The sequence below is a fragment of the Miniopterus schreibersii genome, assembly GCF_964146895.1.
Source record: "Miniopterus schreibersii genome assembly, chromosome: 5".
In the NCBI taxonomy this organism is placed as follows: domain Eukaryota; kingdom Metazoa; phylum Chordata; class Mammalia; order Chiroptera; family Miniopteridae; genus Miniopterus; species Miniopterus schreibersii.
Genome location: NC_138106.1, coordinates 54,552,491 through 54,574,677, shown reverse-complemented (window position 1 = coordinate 54,574,677; position 22,187 = coordinate 54,552,491). Strand labels below are relative to the sequence as shown.

The 22,187-nt window shown below is 39.5% G+C and overlaps 1 protein-coding gene across 4 annotated transcripts; it reads left to right on the top strand.

The window, feature by feature from the left end:
• The first annotated feature begins 206 nt into the window (after nt 1-206).
• QTRT2 (queuine tRNA-ribosyltransferase accessory subunit 2) lies at nt 207-21,650 on the top strand. Of its 4 annotated transcripts, none has more exons than XM_081138270.1 (10): nt 207-323; nt 484-678; nt 4,311-4,531; nt 5,301-5,356; nt 7,299-7,375; nt 9,098-9,310; nt 13,235-13,434; nt 15,541-15,692; nt 17,765-17,882; nt 19,547-21,650. In XM_081138270.1, exons 3-10 carry the CDS (start codon nt 4,332-4,334, stop codon nt 19,776-19,778), a joined length of 1,248 nt encoding a protein of 415 aa, XP_080994396.1. In that variant the 5' UTR covers nt 207-323; nt 484-678; nt 4,311-4,331; the 3' UTR covers nt 19,779-21,650. The 4 variants fall into 4 exon arrangements, with proteins under 4 accessions (XP_080994396.1, XP_080994397.1, XP_080994399.1 ...); XM_081138273.1 differs by having other exon boundaries at nt 213-323; nt 4,311-4,593; nt 19,547-21,649; XM_081138271.1 differs by lacking the exon at nt 484-678.
• The last annotated feature ends 537 nt before the right edge of the window (nt 21,651-22,187 follow it).

Genomic DNA, 22,187 nt, shown 5'->3' with positions numbered 1-22,187 from the left:
GAATTGTAGTTCCTCCGCCCGCCTGGAAAGCACTCGTGGGGCGCCGACGAACCACCACTCCCAGGAGGCTTTGCGCAGGCGGAACGTGTTAGCTCAGTCACCCTTGGCAACGGCAGCCGTCGCGGGTCCTCGCTCTGGCGGGAGTTCGCTTTGAGATTACCTTTGCCTTTCACTGGCGCTCGGTGATGACGAAATGCTCCCTGATTGGCTCTGCGGCGGAGGCGGTGGTTTAGGAGGCCGAGGATTCTGCCAGCCGGACACGTGGGAGTGAACTGTGGGGAGCCTGAGGGGTCTCAGGCCAAGAAAAGTTGGGAAGTGAGTAGGTGAGTGTCCCCTCTCCCTGATGGTGTGGGGACTGCTACGGGTGGATGAGCCGCGTCGCGCCCAGACGCTTCCTGGTTGTGTTGTACTAACGGTAATTGTACTCCCGCCATGTCTCCCCTTTCCTCTTCTGGGTCTTCTGGTGTGACTTCCTTCATCCAGATTTTCCCAAATCGTGTGAGCTTTCGCCGCGTCTCTGAGTGAGAGGGGCCTCCTTTCGACTGGCCTGTGCTTAAGCGACACGTTCTCAGCCGGAAGTTTCTTCCGGGACCGTGCAGGGTACTCGAGAGGGTTGGCATGACCCCGAGTCCCTGAGCCCAGCGCTCCGCGAGTCTGGAGGTGGCTCACCGGGCGACGGTAAATCCACCCTTATTCACTAAGCATGTATGTTTCCGTGGACAGTGCACTCTGGAACACAGGGGTTCACAGGGCAGGGTTTGGACCCAGATACTTTGTGGCTGTAGGACCTCAGGCAACTTGTTTAATAACTCGAACCCATCTGCAAAAGGGGGGTGATAACGATCGAAGGTCACTGTATGTGTAGAACTCTGCCAGGAAACGTAAACTAAGGTTAACCTGAAATTGTTGAAAATGAGATAAGGAAGGCCGTGCCCTCAGACTTTTGCAGCGATGTTAGGACCTGCCCTGTGTCTTCAGTGTCCATCAGAAGGGTGACGGTTGATTCAATTGTGTTACATCCGCCCTGGCTCAGTGGGTTAGAGCGTGGACCTAAGGTTGCGGTTGGACCTGGTCAGGGCACGTCCAAGAATCAGCCAGTGAATGCATAATTAAGTGGAACAACAAAGACATGTCTCTGTCCCTCCCTCCTTTCCTTTCTTTCTCTAAAATCAGTAAATCAATTAAAAAAAAAAAAGTTAAAAATGTTGTGTTACATCCAAACTATGCAATGCCAAGAAGTAGTTATTTTAAAAGAAGTAGATATTTTATGTCTCGTCTTCAGGAAAGATATCCATTGTCTATTCCTGGGAGAAAAGCAAATTACAGAGAAGTGCTTACAGTATGTTTCCATTTTTATTTTAATTAAAAAAACACCCATTCCCATATTCAACTATGCTTAAATGTTTGTATGAGAATGGAGAGTCTGTGGAGGCTGTGAAAATGGGTAGAGGCAGAGAAGGAAGATAAGGGAAAAGAGGAACAATAATAAGAACGCTACAGCAAAATGGAATCTGTAACTATAAAATTATATCTTAACATTAGAGTTAATAAGTAAATATTGCATATGTTTATGGACAAGATTCGGGACTTCTAATAGACTACTAGCCTATAAGAGTACAGCCTCTAAAGCCAGATTTCTTTATGTCCTGGCCCTGCCACTTCCCAAATGGTGACTTTATTAGCCTCAGTTTCCTCATCTGTAAAATGCATATAATAATAGCTTCTGTCTTATAGGTATATATGATGATATATATTAGCGGAGTTAATATATAAAGAACAGTACTTGATACATAGTAAATGCCCAATAAATACTAGTTGCTACTATTGTCATTATGACTTTAAATAGGTGAAATTAATTTGTTAAATTTTATTGTGATCATTAACATTCAGACTTACTTCTACAATCTTGTTTTGTATTTTCTGTTTTTGGTGTGTTTTTTGATCAATTTTCTTTTTTCTTGCCCTTTATTGTATTAGCCAACTTTTCTTTACCCTCTCCTGCCCCTCCCCAGTGGGTTTGGAAATGGTTACTTAAAAATCTTTTAACACACATACTTAAAGTTTAAAGTTATTCACTATCTTTTTCCTCCCAGATAGGGTAAGAATTTTAGAATACTCTACTCGGAATAGTCTTATCTTCAGTTACTGCATTCTAGAATTTTAGAGTCTGTTACTTCTCTGTGTCTTTCTGAGTTAGCTCAGTGCAGCATATTGTTTAGAAGTCCTTCTGACTTTTTTCTGTGCATGTACAAACCTTGTAGAGTGTGTATGAATTTAATTTTAAAAATACAACTCGTGCATACATTTAAACTCTTTACAAAACTTAAATGTGTTAGATGAGACAGAATTTTTAGAGTAAGGGGAGGAACCACCAAATTCTTGTCTCTAGCCCTTTCTGAAAAACTAGACTATATAGTTTCTTCCATTCTCATATGTTTGTGAGGGTAACTTATTGCAGTATTTAATAATCTCGGTCCCTTAAATTTTCATTAGTTCTTATTTATGTTTCAAAACATATTGTTCTATATTTGGTTAATTCCAGTGTTCACTCACAATAACAGGCATTGATTCATTAACTTTAAAAGTGTATTTCTCATCTTTTTGCTTCCCGCCGATTCAATTCCCTGGAATTTACTTAGATTGCAAAATGCAGTTTTTAACCTTGCTACAAATGGCTTTAGAGTTCTGTTAGTTTAAAATATATTTTTATCACTTGAAATCAGAAGGTTATGTGCATTATCTGATAAATCAATAAGGAATATGATTGTGTAAACTAATGACTTATATATTCTAGAGTATGTTCTTATAATTTATATAAAAATAATTTATATTTGTATAATTTTTTTGGATATAAACATTTTCTTAACAGTTTTAATGTGTAATAACCAGGCTTTTAAAAAATAGCTTTTATGTTGCTCTTTGTTAAAACATAACTTTTTTCCCTTAATAGTCTCCATTTCTGTGGGTTTCATTGATACTTCTTTTTATGTCTTTGTGATAATTTGAAATAATGAAGCTTGAGTTATAGAAAATTGACCAGGCTTTCCTCAAACACTTTTGTTATTATTTTTAATAATTCATGTTCAGCATGATATCTTTTATAGGATCATGCAGAAAGTGGTTATTCTTATTTCTAAAATTCTAAAGACAGGATTGGCTATTTAATTTCAATATAAGAATTTATGACTCCCAAAAAAGTAATAGTCATATTCCTGAATATTTTTTAACTAATGATAGATAATGCTTATTTGTTTGGTAACATCTTAAACAATGGTTGACCTTCAGAGTGTGTTCCAGTATAATGCTTAAGAGGACAGGACCTAAGGTTGGAATCTCTAGATAGCTGTAGTAACTTATCTACTAATAAAACTGGGCCTATCTGCATTGGGAAGAATTCAGGAGGGTTATAGTACTTGCTGTAGATGTGCTGGTATTTGTAAAATGCTGGTATATCCAGTGACATTTTGTACATTATCTGCTGTGCCTGATTACCAAGTTTAGTACATTTTAAGAAGTGGAGTTTAGGATTTGCTTCACTAAATAATAATTAATTAATAGCTTCCAACAAAGTAATTGATAATGTTTTCTGATTTTTTTTCTCCCTGTGTATCTAGAGAAGTTAGAAAGTATATCTTAATTTTTTTAATCAAATATTTTTCTTTCCCATTTATAAAAGTAAGGCTAAATTGCTTATGAATTACATGTATGCTCCATACAGTTTCTCATCTCTGGACACCAGGTAAGAACAAATTGGAAAATAATCTCACCTCAGACGTAATCTCTTTATCTTTTGATGTATATTCTTTCATATATTTTAATAAACACCAGAATGCTGTTTTGGGACCTGTTTTCTTCTTTTAACTTTATATTAGACAAAATTGCTATGTTGCCTAGTATTCTCTCAAATTAGAGAAAAAAATAGATCAAATTAATAACCAGTATTTCCTAAGCAGCCTGACTTTTTTCTACACATTTGCAAGGCTGAGAGCAAGCCTTGGCTTCATAGCACTCCTTCCATGATTAGTCTTCACTTCTGTCCTTCCATTTGTTTGGATTTCATCAGGTCAGACAAAAATTCCATCACTGAATTTAAATGTAGTTGATGTCGTCATAGTGCTCTGGGACTTTGGGAAAAGTATCTTGTTGACTCTGTGACTTTTCCCATTCCCCTATTCCTGATACTGAAAAAATCCTAGGCTGGAAGTAGTAATAAACATGCTATCATTTATTTTTTTGTAGGTTGCTATCTTTGCAAAATGTGTAGCCTTTGGATGTCATGAAACAGTTTCTGAATTTAATTCTCTTATCAGGACCTGGAGGAATCCCTCAGGATGAAGCTGAGTCTTACCAAGATAGTTAATGGCTGCCGCCTAGGAAAAATAAAAAACCTAGGCAAAACAGGGGACCGCACCATGGACATTCCAGGCTGCCTTCTGTATACCAAGACTGGCTCTGCCCCACACCTGACCCATCACACACTGCACAGTATCCACGGGGTTCCTGCCATGGCTCAGCTTACACTGTCATCACTGTGAGTAGTAGATCCAACCATTCAAGTTTCAACTTTGGCAGCAGCTTAGTTACTTTAATAAGGTACAGTAAAGCAAAAGACTTTTTTACTTTATGTATAAAATTTGTACATTTTTAGAATGAAATCAGAAGAAATATATCAAATGTTATACATCATCTGGCTCTAATCTGGAAGCCACAGGCCAGACCTCCATGTTAAAGCTGTTTCACTTTTCCTCTGCACCCAAGGTCCCATACTGCCATCATTGCCTCTGCTCCCAGGGGTGTCAGGGCAGGGAATGCTCTATGAGAGCTAAACTTGGAGCCTAAGGCTGCCTTCATGCCCCAGCCTCAAAGATTTCTGTCTCTGTATATGTACTTGCATGTACTACTTATGGAAACAGAGCTAATGGAGTTAGATCGTTTTGTGTAATGGGCATATTGACTTTATCTTTAATTGAACAATTTACTATATGATGAAATGACTCTGCAGTATCGTGTTAATAATAAACTGATTTTGAAGGGGCAAGGGAAGCAAGAAAATCCAGATATTCTGGAGCAGTTGACCTTGGCCAGTTTTTCTTCTCACAGAACCACTTGCAAATTGAAAGCCTTTACTCTGGCTAATGAACCTAGCCTGGTGAGTTGGGCCTCTTGATAATGGTGTATTTGTTGTTGAAGATTACACTTACTGTCACGTAGCATGTTTGGATGAGAAGAAGGCTTCAGTTGTTGTATAGAGTGTGGAATGATTCATCATTATACCGTGTATTTTTCTGTTTTACTAACAGGGCAGAGCATCACGAAGTCTTGATAGAATATAAGGAAGGAGTTGGAAAGTTTATAGGTAAACTTAATTATTTGTGTGTGCCTTGCGATATATTAATTTGGAGTTTGGAGGTGCTGTTTATTCTTCGATTTTTCATTCATACATTTATTCAGCATCTAAGAACCAGGCATTGGGGATTCAAAGATGAATAGGAAACAGCTCATGGAACCCAGAGCCTAGTTAGGATAAAGATAAACAGGTAATTCCAGTAGAGAGTGGTGACTACATTTGCAGGATGAGGGATATGTACATGTATCATGAGAGCGAGAGGAGAAGCACATAACCTGCTATAGGGTACAAGTGGAAGGAGGTCAGAATAAAGAATGAATTCTTGATAGAGAAAATGAGGGGTCACCTTAGCTGGGTCAAGGTAGAGGGAGTTAGCCAGGTGAGGAGGTGCTGGTAGCAGACAGGTGTGGGCAGATATAACAGGCATGGAGCAAAGGCCCAGAGGCGAGACACTGCATGGGACATCCCTAAGATCCAAAGTAGTCTTGTCATGTTTGAGCCTAAAGCATAAGGCAGAGGACAGAGAGTTTATAGACTGCTGTATTCTGATATGTTAATGTTATCTTTTGTTATAGAAATAGAATTTTAAATGCAGATGTGTGCGTCCACTTATAGGGAAAGCTTAGCAGTGACAGCTAGAGAACATTCTTCTGTGGACTACCTTCTGAAGCTTTTTCCGATATCTAAGACTCAAGAGAATCAAAATCCTCTTTCCATTTTCATTCAGTCCTCTGCTTCTGAGGGAAACTGCGTGGTGACTTTGTTGTCACAAGGCCCTATATTTCAGTTGAGGAATTTATGTAATATCGTTTTTCTCTACCTGAGATCAGTTTTAATTACCAGCTCTAAAGTATACAAGCATATAATTAAGTGAAAATAGCTAATATAAACAACTATCTTTTTGACTAAAGAACTTAAGAAACTGTCATCTTGAGTCAATGAAACTTACTGAAAATGAGATTCATTTGCACTATCCTATAGCTTCCCATTTTATTTTATTTTATTTTAGTTTTTATTTTAGTTTTTAATCTTCACCAGAGGATATTTTTTCCACTGCTTTTCAGAGAGAATGGAAGGGAGAGAGAGAGAGAAACATTGATGTGAAAGAGACACTTCAATTGGTTGCCTCCCACACATGTCCCAACTGGTGCCCGGGATTGACCCTGCAACCGAGGTACATGCCCCTGGCTGGAATCAAATCCTGGACCCTTTAGTCCGAAGGCTGATGCTCTAACCACTGAGCCAAACCAGCTAGGGCCTGTAACTTCCCTTTAATTCTGCCCCTAGGGACTCATGATGTGAGACAGCTTTATTACTAATGAGGTTACTTTTTGATTAGATCATTTCATCTTTCCAGGAGCTAGTTCCTCTTGTATAGTACCTAGAATGAACGTACTTGATACTAAATTCTTCTTCAAAGGTCAACATGTCATTAAACACTTTCATTGTATCTCGTACTTTAAGATATACCTTCCTTTTGTTTTTTTCTGTTTGTTTGTTTTTTGTTTTGTTTTTAATATATCTTTATTGATTTCAGAGAGAGGAAGGGAGAGGGAGAGAGAGAGACAGAAACATCAATGATGAGAGAATCATTGATCGAGCCCGCAGCCCGGGCATGTGCCCTGACCGGGAATCGAGCCCCGATCGCCTGGATCCTAGGTCGACGCTCAACCGCTGAGCCACGCCCAGCCGGGCTATACCTTCCTTTTGTAACAACTCACTATGTTATTAGAAATGAACCTTTACAGTTAATTCTTCCTTTAGATTAGAGGTTTCAAAGTAATCTTTTCATTCATGTTGATAGGCCTTCTGTCGTATAAGATCAGGTATGAGCAGTTTACTGTGCTCAGTGTTGCTTTATCCAGCAGTACACATGCAGCTGCTCTCTGGTACAATGCAGTGATATTGTTGATGTAAGTGCTTTCAGGGGTTCTTGTTTATGTCTATACAGGTATGCCAGAATCGCTCCTGTACTGCTCCCTGCACGATCCAGTCAGCCCCTGCCCAGCTGGTTATGTAACAAATAAGGTGTGTTCTCAGAAGTTCCTCCAGTGCTGCAACTTTGTCCCAGGAAGTCAGCCTGTTGTATCCCTCAAATGCTAGGGTCCTGCTGCCTGGGATGTTGGCCCATTCCTGACCCCTTTTTGCCTTCTCTTTATTTCTGTGAATATAGTGGGATGGGGTGGTTTATGGGAGTTAAAGGAGGTCTGTCTGTGGATAGGTTAAGGTAAGGAATGTATCTTCAGCTTCTCATTGTTGCAAAAATTTGGAGCTGGAGAAGGGTTAAGTACATCCCCAAAAAAGAAATTGCTGATGGTAGAAAACAGTAATCTTTTGATGCCATGCTTTATTTGCAGTTTTAACCACCTCAGGAGGAGTGGGGAAAGTTGCTGATGAGTGTTATCACATGTATAACTATATATAGTAGAACCTCAGTGTAATACTGCTTGTTTTTAGAACAGAATTTGAAAAGCTGGGTCCGCAGCCAGAGATTTTTAGCTAGAAGATCAGTATCTAAAGGACTTCATTAAAAGTTTTCTCCTGAGACATGGCCCCATTGCATTGTCCTTGAGGACAGCATTCTGGCATGGCTTCAGTATAGGGTGGGCAAAAGGAGGTTTATTCTTGTGAGTATGCAAAACACAGTTTATTCTTATATTATTATTTATTCTTGTATATTTTTCCATATGTACAACTGCAAACCTCCTTATGCCTACCCGTGTATATACTGCTACTTTACAAATGCAATTCCTTTTCCTGCACCCACTTTATTGAGGTCAACAATATTTATCACTCTTACCTAAGATTACTATTTTAAATTACTCTTCTGCTTTAAACTTCTTTTTATTTTGTAATTTGTATTCAAAAGAAAATATTTTGACATCAGTTATCTACTCTGTTTATAAAGGAGAGAGGATTCATTTAAATGTTTATGCCAAAATAAAAGAGTGTATGTTGCCTCCCCACCTATGTCCTTGTCAGTCTCTTCAGAGAAGAGAGGTGCTGTAGAAGTAACCAAAGAAACATAGAGGTTCTCAAGTACTATGGGATTTATGTCTTAGCCCATAATTCTGTATGTAACTTAACTTGGTAAATGTTTAATGATGTGTGAGGCCCTAGACTGTGCTTGTGGGGCACAAACATGAATTGGGATACTCTAGAAATATACAATGGTATTCCAGGGGCTCTCATTTCTATAGAAGAAATAAGCACAAATTTCTGAAAGAGCCTAGAAGGGTGAGCAATTGATTATGCCAGGGCTAGTTTGGGGAGCATATTAGAGGAGGTGATATTTGAACTCTGTCTTGAAGGGTGCATAGTATTTTACCAGGCAAAGAAGTAGGGGAAGGGTATTTCAGTCAAAAAGAGCAACATAATCAAAGACAGACGAATCCAAGTCTGTGGTGTATTCAGGAACAGCATGGGTAGAGGGGTGGGGAAGACTGGAAGACTGTGCTTCTGGAAAAGTATGACAGAATTCTTGGGGCAAGCTCAGAAGTTGGCTTGTGTGGCCATTGAAGGATTCTCTGATCTACAAGGTTGTTAGAGAACTTGAGGTATAGTACAGTACAGTACAGTACAGTACAGTATAGTATAGTATAGTAAACCTCTTACCATGTCTAGGATGTTGAATTGCTACCATCTCTCTAGTAAAGAAGAATTAAATTCAGAATTGCTTTAGCATTTTATTATTTTCTTTTTATTTGCATTTTATTCTTGCTAATTCCCCATCACCTTGTTCCTTGGCAGTCTGTGTCTGTGTGGGGTGTTGGAGGACGAGTGGAAATGACTGCTTCCAAGTTCATGGCAATTCAGCAGGCCCTTCAACCAGACTGGTTCCAGTGCCTCTCAGATGGAGAAGCATCTTGTGCAGAAACAACTTCTATAAAAAGAGCCAGGAAGTCTGTTGACCGATCGCTTCTATTCCTGGATCATTGTCTGCGGCTACTGGAAGAGTCAGAGGTAAAGCTGTACATCGCACTACTCCTCTTTCTTTGAAACTCTTGCTAATTGACATTCCATGATACCGCTTTTTCTTTTCCTCCTACTTCTCCACTCCTCACTTCTTGGTCTCTTTTATGCTCTCCTATTTTTTTTCCTGAACCATTAAGTATTATTACTCTCTCGGATTCTGTCTAAGGTTCTCTTTACATCTCACTGTATATGTTCTCACTAGGTAGGCTTCCCTTAGTTTTTTATTGCCGAATACTTCTAAAATTGTAGGTACAATCAAGATCACTCTGCTTAGCTTCAGAATCATATGACTACAGGGCTTTAGCTGGGTTCTGTCACTAGAATATCCCTCATGTGCACCTTAAACTCAGGTAACCAAACTCCCATATTTTCTCTTCAAACCTCTTCCTTTTGCTCTCCATCAATACTCTATCTCAGTTTTTGGCAAACACCAAGTTCCTCAGCCCAGAAGTTGGAGTCTTTCAAGACTCCTTTCACTATCCGATTTAATCTCCAATATTCACTCCTCTTTGATTCTATCTCCCTAAATATACCTAGAATCTGCCGTGTTATCACCCTTATTACCACCTTAAGGCATCATAACCTCAGATTCTCTTATGTAGACAATTACCTTTTAATTGTTCTTTCTGCCTCTGTTCTCCTTTCCACCCAATCCATTTTCAGCCCTGCTATCCGAGAGATCTCTGTAAAGCCCAAATACCAACCCTTTGCTCATTTTCCTAAAAGAATTTGGTGGTTCTGCACCTCAACTTTTACAGGGCATGGCCGGCCTGCAGAAACCTGGCCTGTCCCTATTCCTCCAGCTCAGCGTGGCCTACTTTCTCCTGTGATTGGCACTCTGGCCCTTCTGCGTTGCTTGCAGTTCCCTGAGGCTTTATCCTGTTTCATGTCGCTGAGCCTGTATGCAGACTTCCTTCTGGACTGTTTCGTGTGTGTTTTTTTATTGTCAGCCATATTTCTCCTCTTGCTTCCAGATCTGGCTCATTTAATCCCATTGTTCATTTTAGGAAATTGCTCCTGACCCTTCCAGGAAGTTCTTTTCATTCCTTTAATTTGTATGTAGCTATAGTATAGCCCCAATCATATTGTATTGCAATGATTTATTAAACTTTGACCTCTATAAGCTCAATTTCTATGCGTCAGTTTTGTATCTTCGTCATGTAGCAAAATTCTTGACACAAAGTAAGCCCTCAGTAAGTGCTTGCTGATGGTGAATGGTTATGATGGGTGAGGAAGAAGCTGTAGCAGTAAATAAGGGCTCCTGATAGCAGAGTTAGTGATGCTGGAAAAGGATGCGTTCACTAGGAGAGAGCAGAGGGAGGAGACGATCAGAAGACAGTGATCAGAGGGGAGAGTCAGTGCCTGATAATTTATGTGGAGTCATCCTGAGCAGCGATCAGGTCCCACTATGGCAGGTGCATTCAGTTTGAGGAACATTGTTATTTTGAGTTTATCAATAAAAATATAATTTGACTAATAAAGTTAACTGTACATGAAATAATTAGAGGAAACTTAGTTGTCATTCTGAAGAGAACTCTCAGTATCTGCAGTACAAGTTCAGCCTGGGACACTGTGTGGGTCTGAATTGTTAGTGTTGCTCACTAGCCATTGTTTTGAGCCAGTAATTATCCTTGTAGAACAAATATTGTCTGATGAGTAGAAAGGAGGAGAGAGTATGAGAACATGATATTACGAAGGCCAGATGGGCCTCAGGCCTTTCTTCTGTGTCACAGTCAGCCTCGCCATTTCACACTATTTCAGTGTGGATCAAATGCTGGGGTTCCTCTCTGTACCCTTTATGCTTATGCATATGCTGTTGTCTTGATATGATTGTTAATAATGCCCCTCGTAGTCTTTAATGTGTTCCATTTTAGACACTGATTATGTATCATCCTACTTCTTAAACCCATGAAATGGAGTTTCCCAGGTAGGGCTGTGTCAGTCATGTAAAGGGCAAGCCTGTGTAACTGCCCGCTTTGTATGTCTGCATACATCTTTCCCTTTTCCAGTGATCCCTTCTCTTATTCACTGGATCCTCTTATTCTGAATGCCCTCAAATGTTGGAAGCTCCCCAAGGTTCTGTCTTTGGACTTCTTTTCTTCATATATTCCCTAGGCCGGGGATGGCAAGTGGGTTTCGTCCCAAGGTGCTTGGAGCTGTTCCTAGTGCGGCAGGAAGAGTGGTCTGCTAGCCTTGTCTGCCATGGAAGCAGGAGTGGGGAGTGGCCGCCCTGTGCCAAGTGTCTTCCATTCTAGCCTGGGCACTCGCATTTGTATCATGTGTACAACCTTAGGCCTGTACAGTCGCTAAATGTACATGTCCCTCTGATACCTCAAACTCAGAATACACAAAACAGCATATTCCTCTTACCTCAGCCTCGCTATTTTTTTAGGATTCCCTGTCTGCTCTTCTCAGCACTTCCTGGACTTCCAAAACGGGGCAGGAGTCATCCCAGACTATCTTCACCCTCTCCTTGGACAACTAATCAGTTGTGTTGATCATACCTCCTGATGAGGTCTCAAATCCACCCCTCCTCTTCACCCCATGGGCACTGCCTTAGTCCAGGTCCTCTTGGTCTTTTACCTGGATTATTACAGTTGTCTTGTACCCCATCCTTTAGCCATACTCCCCCTTAATTCACTCTCCACACAGTATCCAGAGTGTTCTTCCTGGAGGAATAGTCTGATGGTGCCCCTCCTGCTTAAAATAAGAAGTGAACATCCCTCTTCACAGCCTGCCAGACTCCCTCCTCACCCCTCTGTTCTACCAGAGAGCCACTGTTGATTTGTGTATTTCCTTGCAAACCTCACTTTTATAGTTACATGCACATAATTATTACACATGTGTGCATATCTACATGTGGTTTTTATAACATTATGATCATACGTTCATAAATTTCCTTGTTTCTTGCTTAATATCTTGATACTCTTTTCCTGTGAATATATTTGTAGGAGAAATTTGTAGAAGTGGAATTTTAGGATATAAAGATGAAAACACTGATGTTGTGATAAGTTTTGTGTACTCCCATGAGGCTGGACTAATTTTTACTCTCTAGTTATCAAGGTCTATAAGTACATTTATCACTTTCACTTCCACTATGTTGTTATCTTTGAGCTTTTTTGTCAGTATGATGGCCAAAAATGGGTATCTGATTGTTTCCAATTTGCACTTCCTTCCTATGAGTTTTATATAGTAACTTCTCCATATGTGTACAGGGCATTTACATCTCTTTTTCTGAAGCTCACGTTCACATATCTGCCTAGATTTCTAGAGGGTCGTCACTTCCTTAAAGGATTTTTGGACCTTTTGTATGGTGTAGATATTTACCTATTCCTCCAAAAAGTAAGTTCTCCTTTGCCCTTGGTGATACTATATTTCACTAGAGAAGTTCTAATGTTTTTGTACTCAAATATGTCAGCCTTTTCCTGCAAGCTTTAGTTGCTTAGGAAGGCCTTCCTTATGTCAAGATTATAAAAATATTCAATATATTCTTCTAATACTTGTGTAACTATATTTTATATTTAGATTTACTTTTAAGGATGGTGTGCAGTAGCTTGGGGGTGACTTCAAGCAGGCCTGGAGAGTCATTGAAATAAATTGAAACCGTTCCTTTGTTTTTTTCCTCTTGTACCTGCTCAGCGTGCATTTAATTTAAGCTAAAGCATGGCTGCATTTGTTGATTGCCTCAGTTTCTCCTCAGTCTTTTCTTACTTATTTGGGTGGCCTTCAAATTGTGCTCTTTGGAACCCTAAACGTTCTCAGGGTAGAGTGAGCACCATTTCCCTTCATGCCTCACCTACAGCAGCTCCACCGAAATCTTGTCTGTCCTTTGGGCTTCTGTGTAAGGTTCATTTAAACACAGGTCTCCACCCCTGGAAACCATTAAAAACATTCAGTCTTTTCTTACCTCAGGTCCTTCAGAAAAGTACGATCATTGGAGTGATTGAAGGTGGAGACGTGGTGGAGGAGAGGCTGAGGTCAGCACGAGAGACAGCCAAGCGGCCTGTAGGTGGCTTCCTCCTGGATGGCTTTCAAGGGAACCCAGCAACTCTGGACACTCGACTGGACTTGCTGTCATCAGTTACCGCAGAGCTGCCGGAAGACAAACCGAGGCCAGTGCCGAGTGAGGGTGCTGGCCAGGCCACATGCGCCCGGAACAGGAGTGCTAGGGGTCGTGTATTATGTAGTCTATACACGGGCATGTCTTTTGATGTTTTGATTATGTCCTTTCTGGACTGAGTCTTCGGGGGCTGACCGTAGGGGAATTTCCATCAAGGCTGACCTGTGCTTGCTTTCAGAATGTAGACCTGAGGATAGTTGCCGTATGAATTCGTTTACTTGATGCTCATCTAAGTGAGGGCCAATGTCATACCGTTTCCCTCATTCTTGCGCCAAATACAAAACCTTTTCTTTATACATTATAACATGTTTTCTGGGGACAGTTTAAAGCCATGGGCACTTTGGCCTTCGCTGAGGAAAGTTGAGGGCAGATCTGGGATGGCTAGCAGAATGAATATGGACACTACTAACGAGGACCTTTAAGAAGTTCCTAGACTTGAGGCAGTGGTATCATTGTTTGAAATTGAGGGGGCTGGCAATAGTAGTGGGTTTGGTTCTTTCCATAAATCATAGGTTTTACTGTGTGCTGGTGAGAGGAGATGATCTACAAGATTCGAAGCTAAAAGTCCCAAGTTTCTGAATGCAGCTGATGTCTTATGAGACTACTCCCTTTTTTTTTAAAGACCAGTCTTTTTTCCCACTTGGTGTTAATATTTATGCTCTTTCCTGCAGATAGAGTAAGAGGTCTGATTATGGGGTGCTGTTTTATACACCTTGGGCTGTTGGCTAGTGTCTAATACATGGAATTTTACTACTCTTTAAAAATCCAGGTTTACCTTGGAGTAAAGCTTATGAGTCTTAGGTAGAGCGTGATGACGTTTTACACCTGTACATGCCTGTGTACACACCAGCTGGAATGAGATCTTTTCATTGCTCCAGGCAGCATTTGCCCCAATTTTAACCCTGTTCTCTGTGCTCACTGCTCCCCCTCCCAGTTCGTTCTGGTATAGGCAACAATGTAGCGCTGGTATCTCTAGTCATTTTCTGGACTTCTTGAGTTAAGTGCTCACAGATGTCTGTTACTGGATTTGAAAGCTGGGATTGTTTTTTCTTTCTACATGTGTAGAAATGCCAGCTTCAGTTGGAGAGGAGATCTGAAACATTACGTTACTTGAGGGAAACTATAGTCAGAAAAACCAGCATATATTTAAGGATTCTGGTTGTTTAATATTACATAAGCCTTTTTTTTTGGCCTTCTTTTAGAAATCAGAGAGTCTGTAAGCTTTTCTCTGCCAGTTCATAAAAGGAACTATGGGTAGAAAAACAAACATAAAAGACAGCAGCCAACCAGCCCTGATCTAGTGCATCTCCCCGTGGTATTTTAGTGGCAAAACCTGGTTGAGTATTAATATTCTCAGAACGCCTTGCCCAGTACCTCTAAAATTACCACCTCATTCCACCATGCAGACGTTTTATTAATGGAGAAAATATAAAGAAGCAGCATAAATAAAGCCAAATAGATTCCTAGATTCTATGGGCAGAGTTGAAATTCTGAGAGCAGGAATTGCTTTGTAAATGAAACTATGAACAATACAGTAGATAAAAATGTCTTTCTGGAACCAATTATAAAAACGAATTATAGGCAACATACAGTTAAAATATACACGTATCTGAGGGGGAAATAAAGCACACAGCTTTGCACTCTTAAAAAATCTATGTGGCGGATGGGTAGGCTATGAAGTTCAGTCTGAGACTAGGAGGTTGTCCAGAACAGATGAGAGGAGAAAGGAAACTAGCCTTTATTGAGTTTCTCACTGGGGCCAGAAACTACACCATGTGCTTTTTCAAATGTCTTATTAATTCTCACAACAGTCCTGTGAGGTATGTATTAATACTCTTATTTTTAAAATGAGAAAACTAAAACTCAGAGAAGTTAAGAAACTTTCCCAAAGAACACAGCAAGTAAATTAATAGCAGAGCTGGGATTCTAGCCCAGATCTCTCTGCCTCCAAATCAAAGGTTCTTTCCACCACATCTTATTATTTGCTGCCTGCCATGCTAACCATGACTGATGGTTTTCATTATTATTTTAATGCCCGCTGGAAAGACTCCTGGATTCCTGGCATTGTCCTCATGTCACACTGTTCTTATTTTCACAGGCTCATCTGTGGTGTGAGCCGGCCAGATGAGGTGCTAGAGTGTATCGAAAGAGGAGTGGACTTATTTGAGAGTTTTTTCCCTTATCAAGTGACAGAGCGCGGATGTGCCCTGACTTTCAGCTTTGATTACCAGCCAAATCCTGAGGAGACATGTAGGTCTTTTGAAGTTAATCTCAGTGTTATCCTTAAGTTTCTTCTATTTCCTATCAATTTTTGGCTTATGATTCAAGTCAGAAATATGTGCATACTATAAAGTCAGCCTTTTATAAAACTCCGTCTTTGTTTCTTATCTGTACCCTCTGGCATGTTGGTCCACAAGGCCCAGGTACTTAATACCATACACATAGCTCATCAATATTAGAAAGTAATTTTGGAATGAGCAGAAGCAAAAAAAAGAAAACAAAACCTCTTCTATTAACAGCCTGAAAAAGACCATTCAGAGTGAATAGTGATGAAAATCTAAGAAAATAAAACCTTTGAACTGCCTGGTAAAAGTTAATTCATTTTTTCACAATAGAGTTCTTGTCTGCTTTTTGCAAATCCTGTGCTATTAAAATACAGGGAGTCTCACCCCCTCTGGTCCTAGCGTTACTTTTGCTTTTTTGTCTTTGTGTGCACACTGAGATGTGGAAGCTGTTTTCCTCTGCTAATACTGCTTTGAAGCACTGCCATTTTCTTTTATTGTTTAGTTATTCAGAAGTCAGGGAAACCAATTTTCAATTCTGACATTTAACTGGCAGTTGTAAAGGAATTGGGACGCGTACTTTGGGCCAGGGTCTCTTGAAGCATCTACCCAGTTTTTGAGGAGAACGTTGCATGCCCAGTGTTCCCTCTGGCCTTCTTTCCCTTCCTGCTGTCCTTTGAACTCCTCCTCTGCCGCTGTCACCCTTAAATTTGACTAGAGCTAGAGACGTCATTTAAAGGTTCATTTCATTCTCCAAACTTCATTACCAAACTTCATTCAGAAGATGTTACACTTTTATAAAGCAACTTAAGCATTAATCTAAATGGAATTACTCTGGAAACAAACTAAATCAGGTTAGTCAAATTCTTATATATAGGAAGTCAATTTTACCATCCTTTAGACAGACCAGAATGTAATGCATGTGGGTAGGTATACTATAAATACTTTATAAATGTTCATGACTTTATTTACAAGCTTAATTATTTCCACCAGGACACAGGTAGCTATTAGTCATCCCATACCATGAATATGCAAAACTTTGAAAAAGAACCTGATATTGTTCCTTTTTGGCCAGAGAAAGCTTTTTCTTTATGATAAGGAAAATTGAAATAGTTTGAACATTTTTATTAAAGTATTATTATTAATCACATTTGTGTATGTGTGTATAGTAAATTATAGTCCCTTGCCAATTACAAAGTGAAAATTACAAAGGAGTAAGTTGCAGCAATTCCTTCAGTGACAAGGATTTCCCAGAAGCCAGGGCTTTGCAGGCTCCTGTATCACCACGCAAATTCATGGCAGCAAAGTATAGCCCTGTGCTGAGTGCTCAGGTCACACTGCTCTTTCTCCGTTGACTTGGACAGAATTACCTTCCTAGGACCATCTGCCCATTCTCATTGGGCCAACCCTGAGATTGTTATTATTCTCTCCCAGAAATACTTATCTACTCGCCCTCTTTAAGGCAGCTGGCTCTTTGCATGGGAACTGGTGCTTCTCATGTAATTAATTCCAGGAATGTTTTTTCTTAAAGCAAATTGTTCAAGGGAACAATTCAGTTCCCCATTTGATTCTGGATAATCTGAGTTCCCTGGAGGACTGGAGTCTCCGTACAGAGCACATAAATTTAAACCATATTCTACTTTGAATCTTTTTGGATCATAGGAAGTTATAAAGCCCAGTTAATTTGCATGTGCATTATGATGAGACATAACTTCAACACACACACACATTTATTCACACATGCACACTAACTAGTTTGTAAAAATAATTTCTTGACAGTAAGAGTATATTATATACTTGTAACCATAATTTGTTTGACATTGTTGAATCTCCAAATTTTGATATTGTAGATTTATAGATAGTGAGTCAGTGATCATCCTGGTACATATTGCTATTTTTCTTGTGTCATTTCTTTAGGCTAAACTCTCAGGAGTGGACTTACAGGGTCAAAGAGCATGAAATAGTAACTAAAGTAAAATTCTCCCAATGTCACTCTTTATCTAATCTTCATTCAAGACTTTTTATTGGTTTCTCCTTCAGTATTACAACAAAATGGGACACAGGAAGAAATAAAATATGTGGATCAAACAAAGAAAATGAAAACAACCAGTGGCTACCAAGAAATGACATCATTTGAAATTAATCTGAAGGAAAAAAAGTAAGGAATTTTTTTAAGTTTAGATTTTGGTTTCTGACTTTTAAATTTCAGTCTGTTTTAAAAGTTTACATAACTGTTCCCTTTCAGTTTATGACTTTATAAAATATTTATAGTTGGGTATTAGTTAGTCCTTCTCAAATTCAGTTCCAGAAAGCCTTTTTTTCTGCAGATGAATTTGTGTACTTTGTCTCATCAGAAAACTGAGCTAGATAACTATTGTTTTAGAAGAGCTGTAGTAAAGGTTAGAGCAAATCCATTGTTTGCTGTTTTTTACTCCTTCCAATTACTTTAAAAAATGAGAGAGCAAAATAAAGAGTTCAAGATAAAACACAACAAAGTTTTTTTAATTTTAAGGAACTTAAGTCATCTTGGTTATATATAGATTGTAAGTCTTAAATAAAATATTTACCTTTATAGAGAATGAATTAGGATATCTTGTAACTTTGTACATGTTTTGTCAAGAGTGGAAATAATTAGTGAACGAGTGAGTGGTTTATCTGTGAGTTTGGTATACTCGCTTTAGTACTTGGGTGTTTTTGGTCTTATGTGAAGGGACATTCTAGGGACTGAGATTTATTGATGTCTATTTAGTAATAGTACTGAATTGAAAATTTATGAAAGAATATAAAAATCCTGGTTCTTACCTATTCTATAGGGGCTTCCTGATTGTAGGTCTGAAATAATAATGTTTACCACATTTAACTTCTTGAAAAATAACCGAGGAGACTCATTCCTATTTTTTTAAGCATTAGGGTAAAATAAATTGTAACTTACTACTAAAATTCTCTATACGTTATGCATTTAGCTGGAAGTTGTAGTTTTCTTATTATCAGCACTAGACTCAAAATTATGGAGTCTTAGAGTTTGGATCCTAGCACTGCTCATGCCTATGTGACGTTGACCAAGTCATTTGATTTCTTTTCAGTGGCTTATGAAAGGTAACACATATATAGTGCTTAGTATGTGCGCAACAGTGTCCAAGTCTTTTAGTATATTAACTCATTTAATCCTTGGAACAACTCTATAAGGTAGGCACTGCTATTTCTCTTATTACCATTACAGATTAGAAAACAAAGACAGAGGGAGATTTAGTGACTTGCCCAAGTGAGCTCTGAGCCAGGAATCAAACCCAGGCATTGTAGCTTCAGAGCTTAACCCCTTCGTCGTCTTCATCAGTAAAGTGACAACAAAAATGCCTGTCTCCATCGGCGGTTGACGAGGTTAAATGAGACAGTGTATATAAAAGTGCTTTGTAAACTGCAAAAAGCTGTGCAAGTAAATGGTTGGACCATGTCTTCTGATACTAGTTCTGGTGCAAACAGGAGAAATGTGCATTCATCAGAACAGCATTTCCTAACATTATGTCCCTGTACAGTGTGACCGACAGTGCTCAGCCTGAGGGAATGACCACAGGACTCTCTTTGCTACTTCTTTGTGAGCCTCAGGCTAGGAGGTTATATCCAGCCTCAGAGGACTCCTGAGTCCCCTGGTTCATTGTGCTGTGTTAACTTGGACCACATTGCTATCTTAAGCAGGTGCCCAGCAGTACATTTGCCAGTATGTTATTAACTATATTGGTTATGCACCAGCAGAAGAGATAGCCTAGGCTGTGGAGTTCTTGTGTTCCTCACTTTCTGGAATGTCCTTCTGACTTCCTTCCTCAGGTACCAGGAGGACTTTGACCCATTGGTGAGAGGGTGTTCCTGTTACTGCTGTAAGAATCATACTCGTGCGTACATCCACCATCTGCTGGTGACCAATGAACTGTTGGCCGGAGTCCTGCTTATGATACACAACTTTGAACACTACTTTGGATTTTTCCACTCTATTCGGGAAGCACTAAAAAGTGACAGACTGGCACAGCTGAAAGAGCTCATCCACAGGCAAGCGTCTTGAGACCTGGCACGCGGAAGTCTGACTGCACATGGAGCCAGTATCACTGCTGTCATGTGGGAAGAAGAGAACAAGAGATGATCCTAGCGTTCATCATTTATGTTGGAGAATCAGGTCTGCTCGGATAAGGAGCGGCTGTTCCAAACTCTCCCACATGAGGCTAAAGAGATTTTTTTCTAAAGACTTAAGTGACCTGATTGATCAGAAAGAATTGAACCATGATCTTTAATATTTCTGTGCTAAATAACTCTTTTAGTCAATAGAGATTCGTTTAGTCAAAGACAAAAGCTTTAGCTGTGAAGAGACATCCGTGAAGTGGCGATAATGAGATTCTGAGGGTTCACTGTGCTGGATTGGAGCTTAAAGGGAGACGATTGGTCACGAGTAGCATGACCTTGTGGAAACATGCCTGTTGACTGGAGAGGGAATCTGCTTGATTCAAGGGTTTTCTTTAATTCTTATATTCTCTGGGGCCTCTTTCGGACACTTTTGCCTTCCAAGCTGCCCCAGCAGTACAGTCAATCAGAAAGGGCTCTTGCAATTTAACCAGGCTCACCTCTCCATGGAATGTGGGGCTCACACATTGTTCCTATGACCTGTTGCCCCAGTGCACACTCCTTCATTTGGCTACATGGTCTATTTGTGATTTGTCTCCCCAGAGCTAATTGGAAGTTTACCTGTATCTGGTTGTACAGATCCATTATTGTCTTCCCTTCAGGTTCATGAATAGTCTGACCACATAATAACTGATGCCCCATTGCTTGGGGAGGTTCCTCCACCATGTGTTCACTTGCACAGAGCATTGGACTAGCAAGTAGAGAATTGGGTTTCTCTGCTACTCTCTTCATGCCTGTTCCCTCCTGAATAAATGGGAACAGGCATAGTGGATAGGACTCAATGAACTTCTAAGGTTCCATCTAGCTCTAATATTTGGGGAACAAAAAGCTTTAGATTACAGTCATAGCCTTACTTGTTCTTGTTTATTGCTCACCATCGACCTGATGAAAATTCAGCGGTTCCAGGAGCCAGGCAAGAGTAGAGAGACGTTTGAGAGCCTAAAAAGAGGTTTGGTCTGGATTTTGAAGTGGTTTGCGAATAGGCATTAGCACATTCTGAGGCTGGAAAGACCTTCCCAGATCATCTGTGATTCTGTGAGTTTTTTTCTGCTCTTGCCAGAGGAGTGACATTGGTGTTGATGGTGTGACAGTTTATTTTAATTTTTTGTGTGCTTTCTACATTTATGAAGTTTTCTATAAGAATACACATACACAGACATGTATACACATGGTTTTTGTAAAAACAACAGAACCAAAGAAATGCCTTTGCTCTGTTTGTAGGAGTGAAATAGATTTGTTTTATATTATTGTGCTATATTTTGGTGTTTGTTCATTTTAGTGGGTGTTGCTGAACATTTTCTAAAAATTATTATGTGGTTACTATATTTTTATGTGTTGGATGCCCACCTATATGGTTTTCTTTTATTAGTGGTATAGGCATGTCCATGAATTCTGTTTTGGAATTCACGAATTTTGGAATCCATAGACATTCCTGTGACCTCTCTCCTCCATGAATGACAAGGATACTTATGAGAAACAGAATCTGTGTTCTCAAGGATCTGATTGTTTTGAAATACGTTGGGTGGGACTTGTTCATATGTTTATATTCCTATTCAATCCAGATCCATTTTTAGAAGAGTATTAGTAAATATCCCAGAATTCGTATAAATGTATGAGCTTTATTTATGTTCAAAACACTGAAAATTCTGCCCAATATTGTCCATTTTTCTGGGTCTTTTTCTTATTACCATATTTGGGGGGAAAATGTTTCTTTAATGTAAATCTGTTAAAGTCCATAGCCAATAAATATTTTTAATTAAAAATATATACTGTCTTGTTTCCTGTAAATAGATTCACTAAGAATTCACTAAATTCTTAGTGAATCTATTAAACAATATTAAATTTCCATGGTACCAGGTATGTTTCTCCAATACAAAGGACTTTTCTACATTTATTCCATCTGTAGTCATTGTTTTAAGTGCACTCACACTAAATGCAGAATTCAGGGAGGGTCAAGGATGCACCTGTCTCTTTAAAGAGGGACCTTAAGGCCATGCTTAGCACATAATGAAAATAATAATAACCACAATCTTTGGAGCTTTTTTAATGGGCCAGGCACCTCAGTAAATGCTTTCCATATATATCTCACTGGCCCTTAGAGCAAGGCTGTGAGGTGTTGTTATTATGTTGCTGAGTTTCAGGAAGGTTGAGTATCCTGCCCGAAGGCCTACCAGGAATTTCTGGAAGTTTATGTAGTTTGCCTAAGGGTCTTCCTACCATTAGTTAGCTCCCAGGTTAGACTTTGGCTTCATCTGACTAAAACTCAACAGTTAACCATTGCACTAAATAGCTTCTG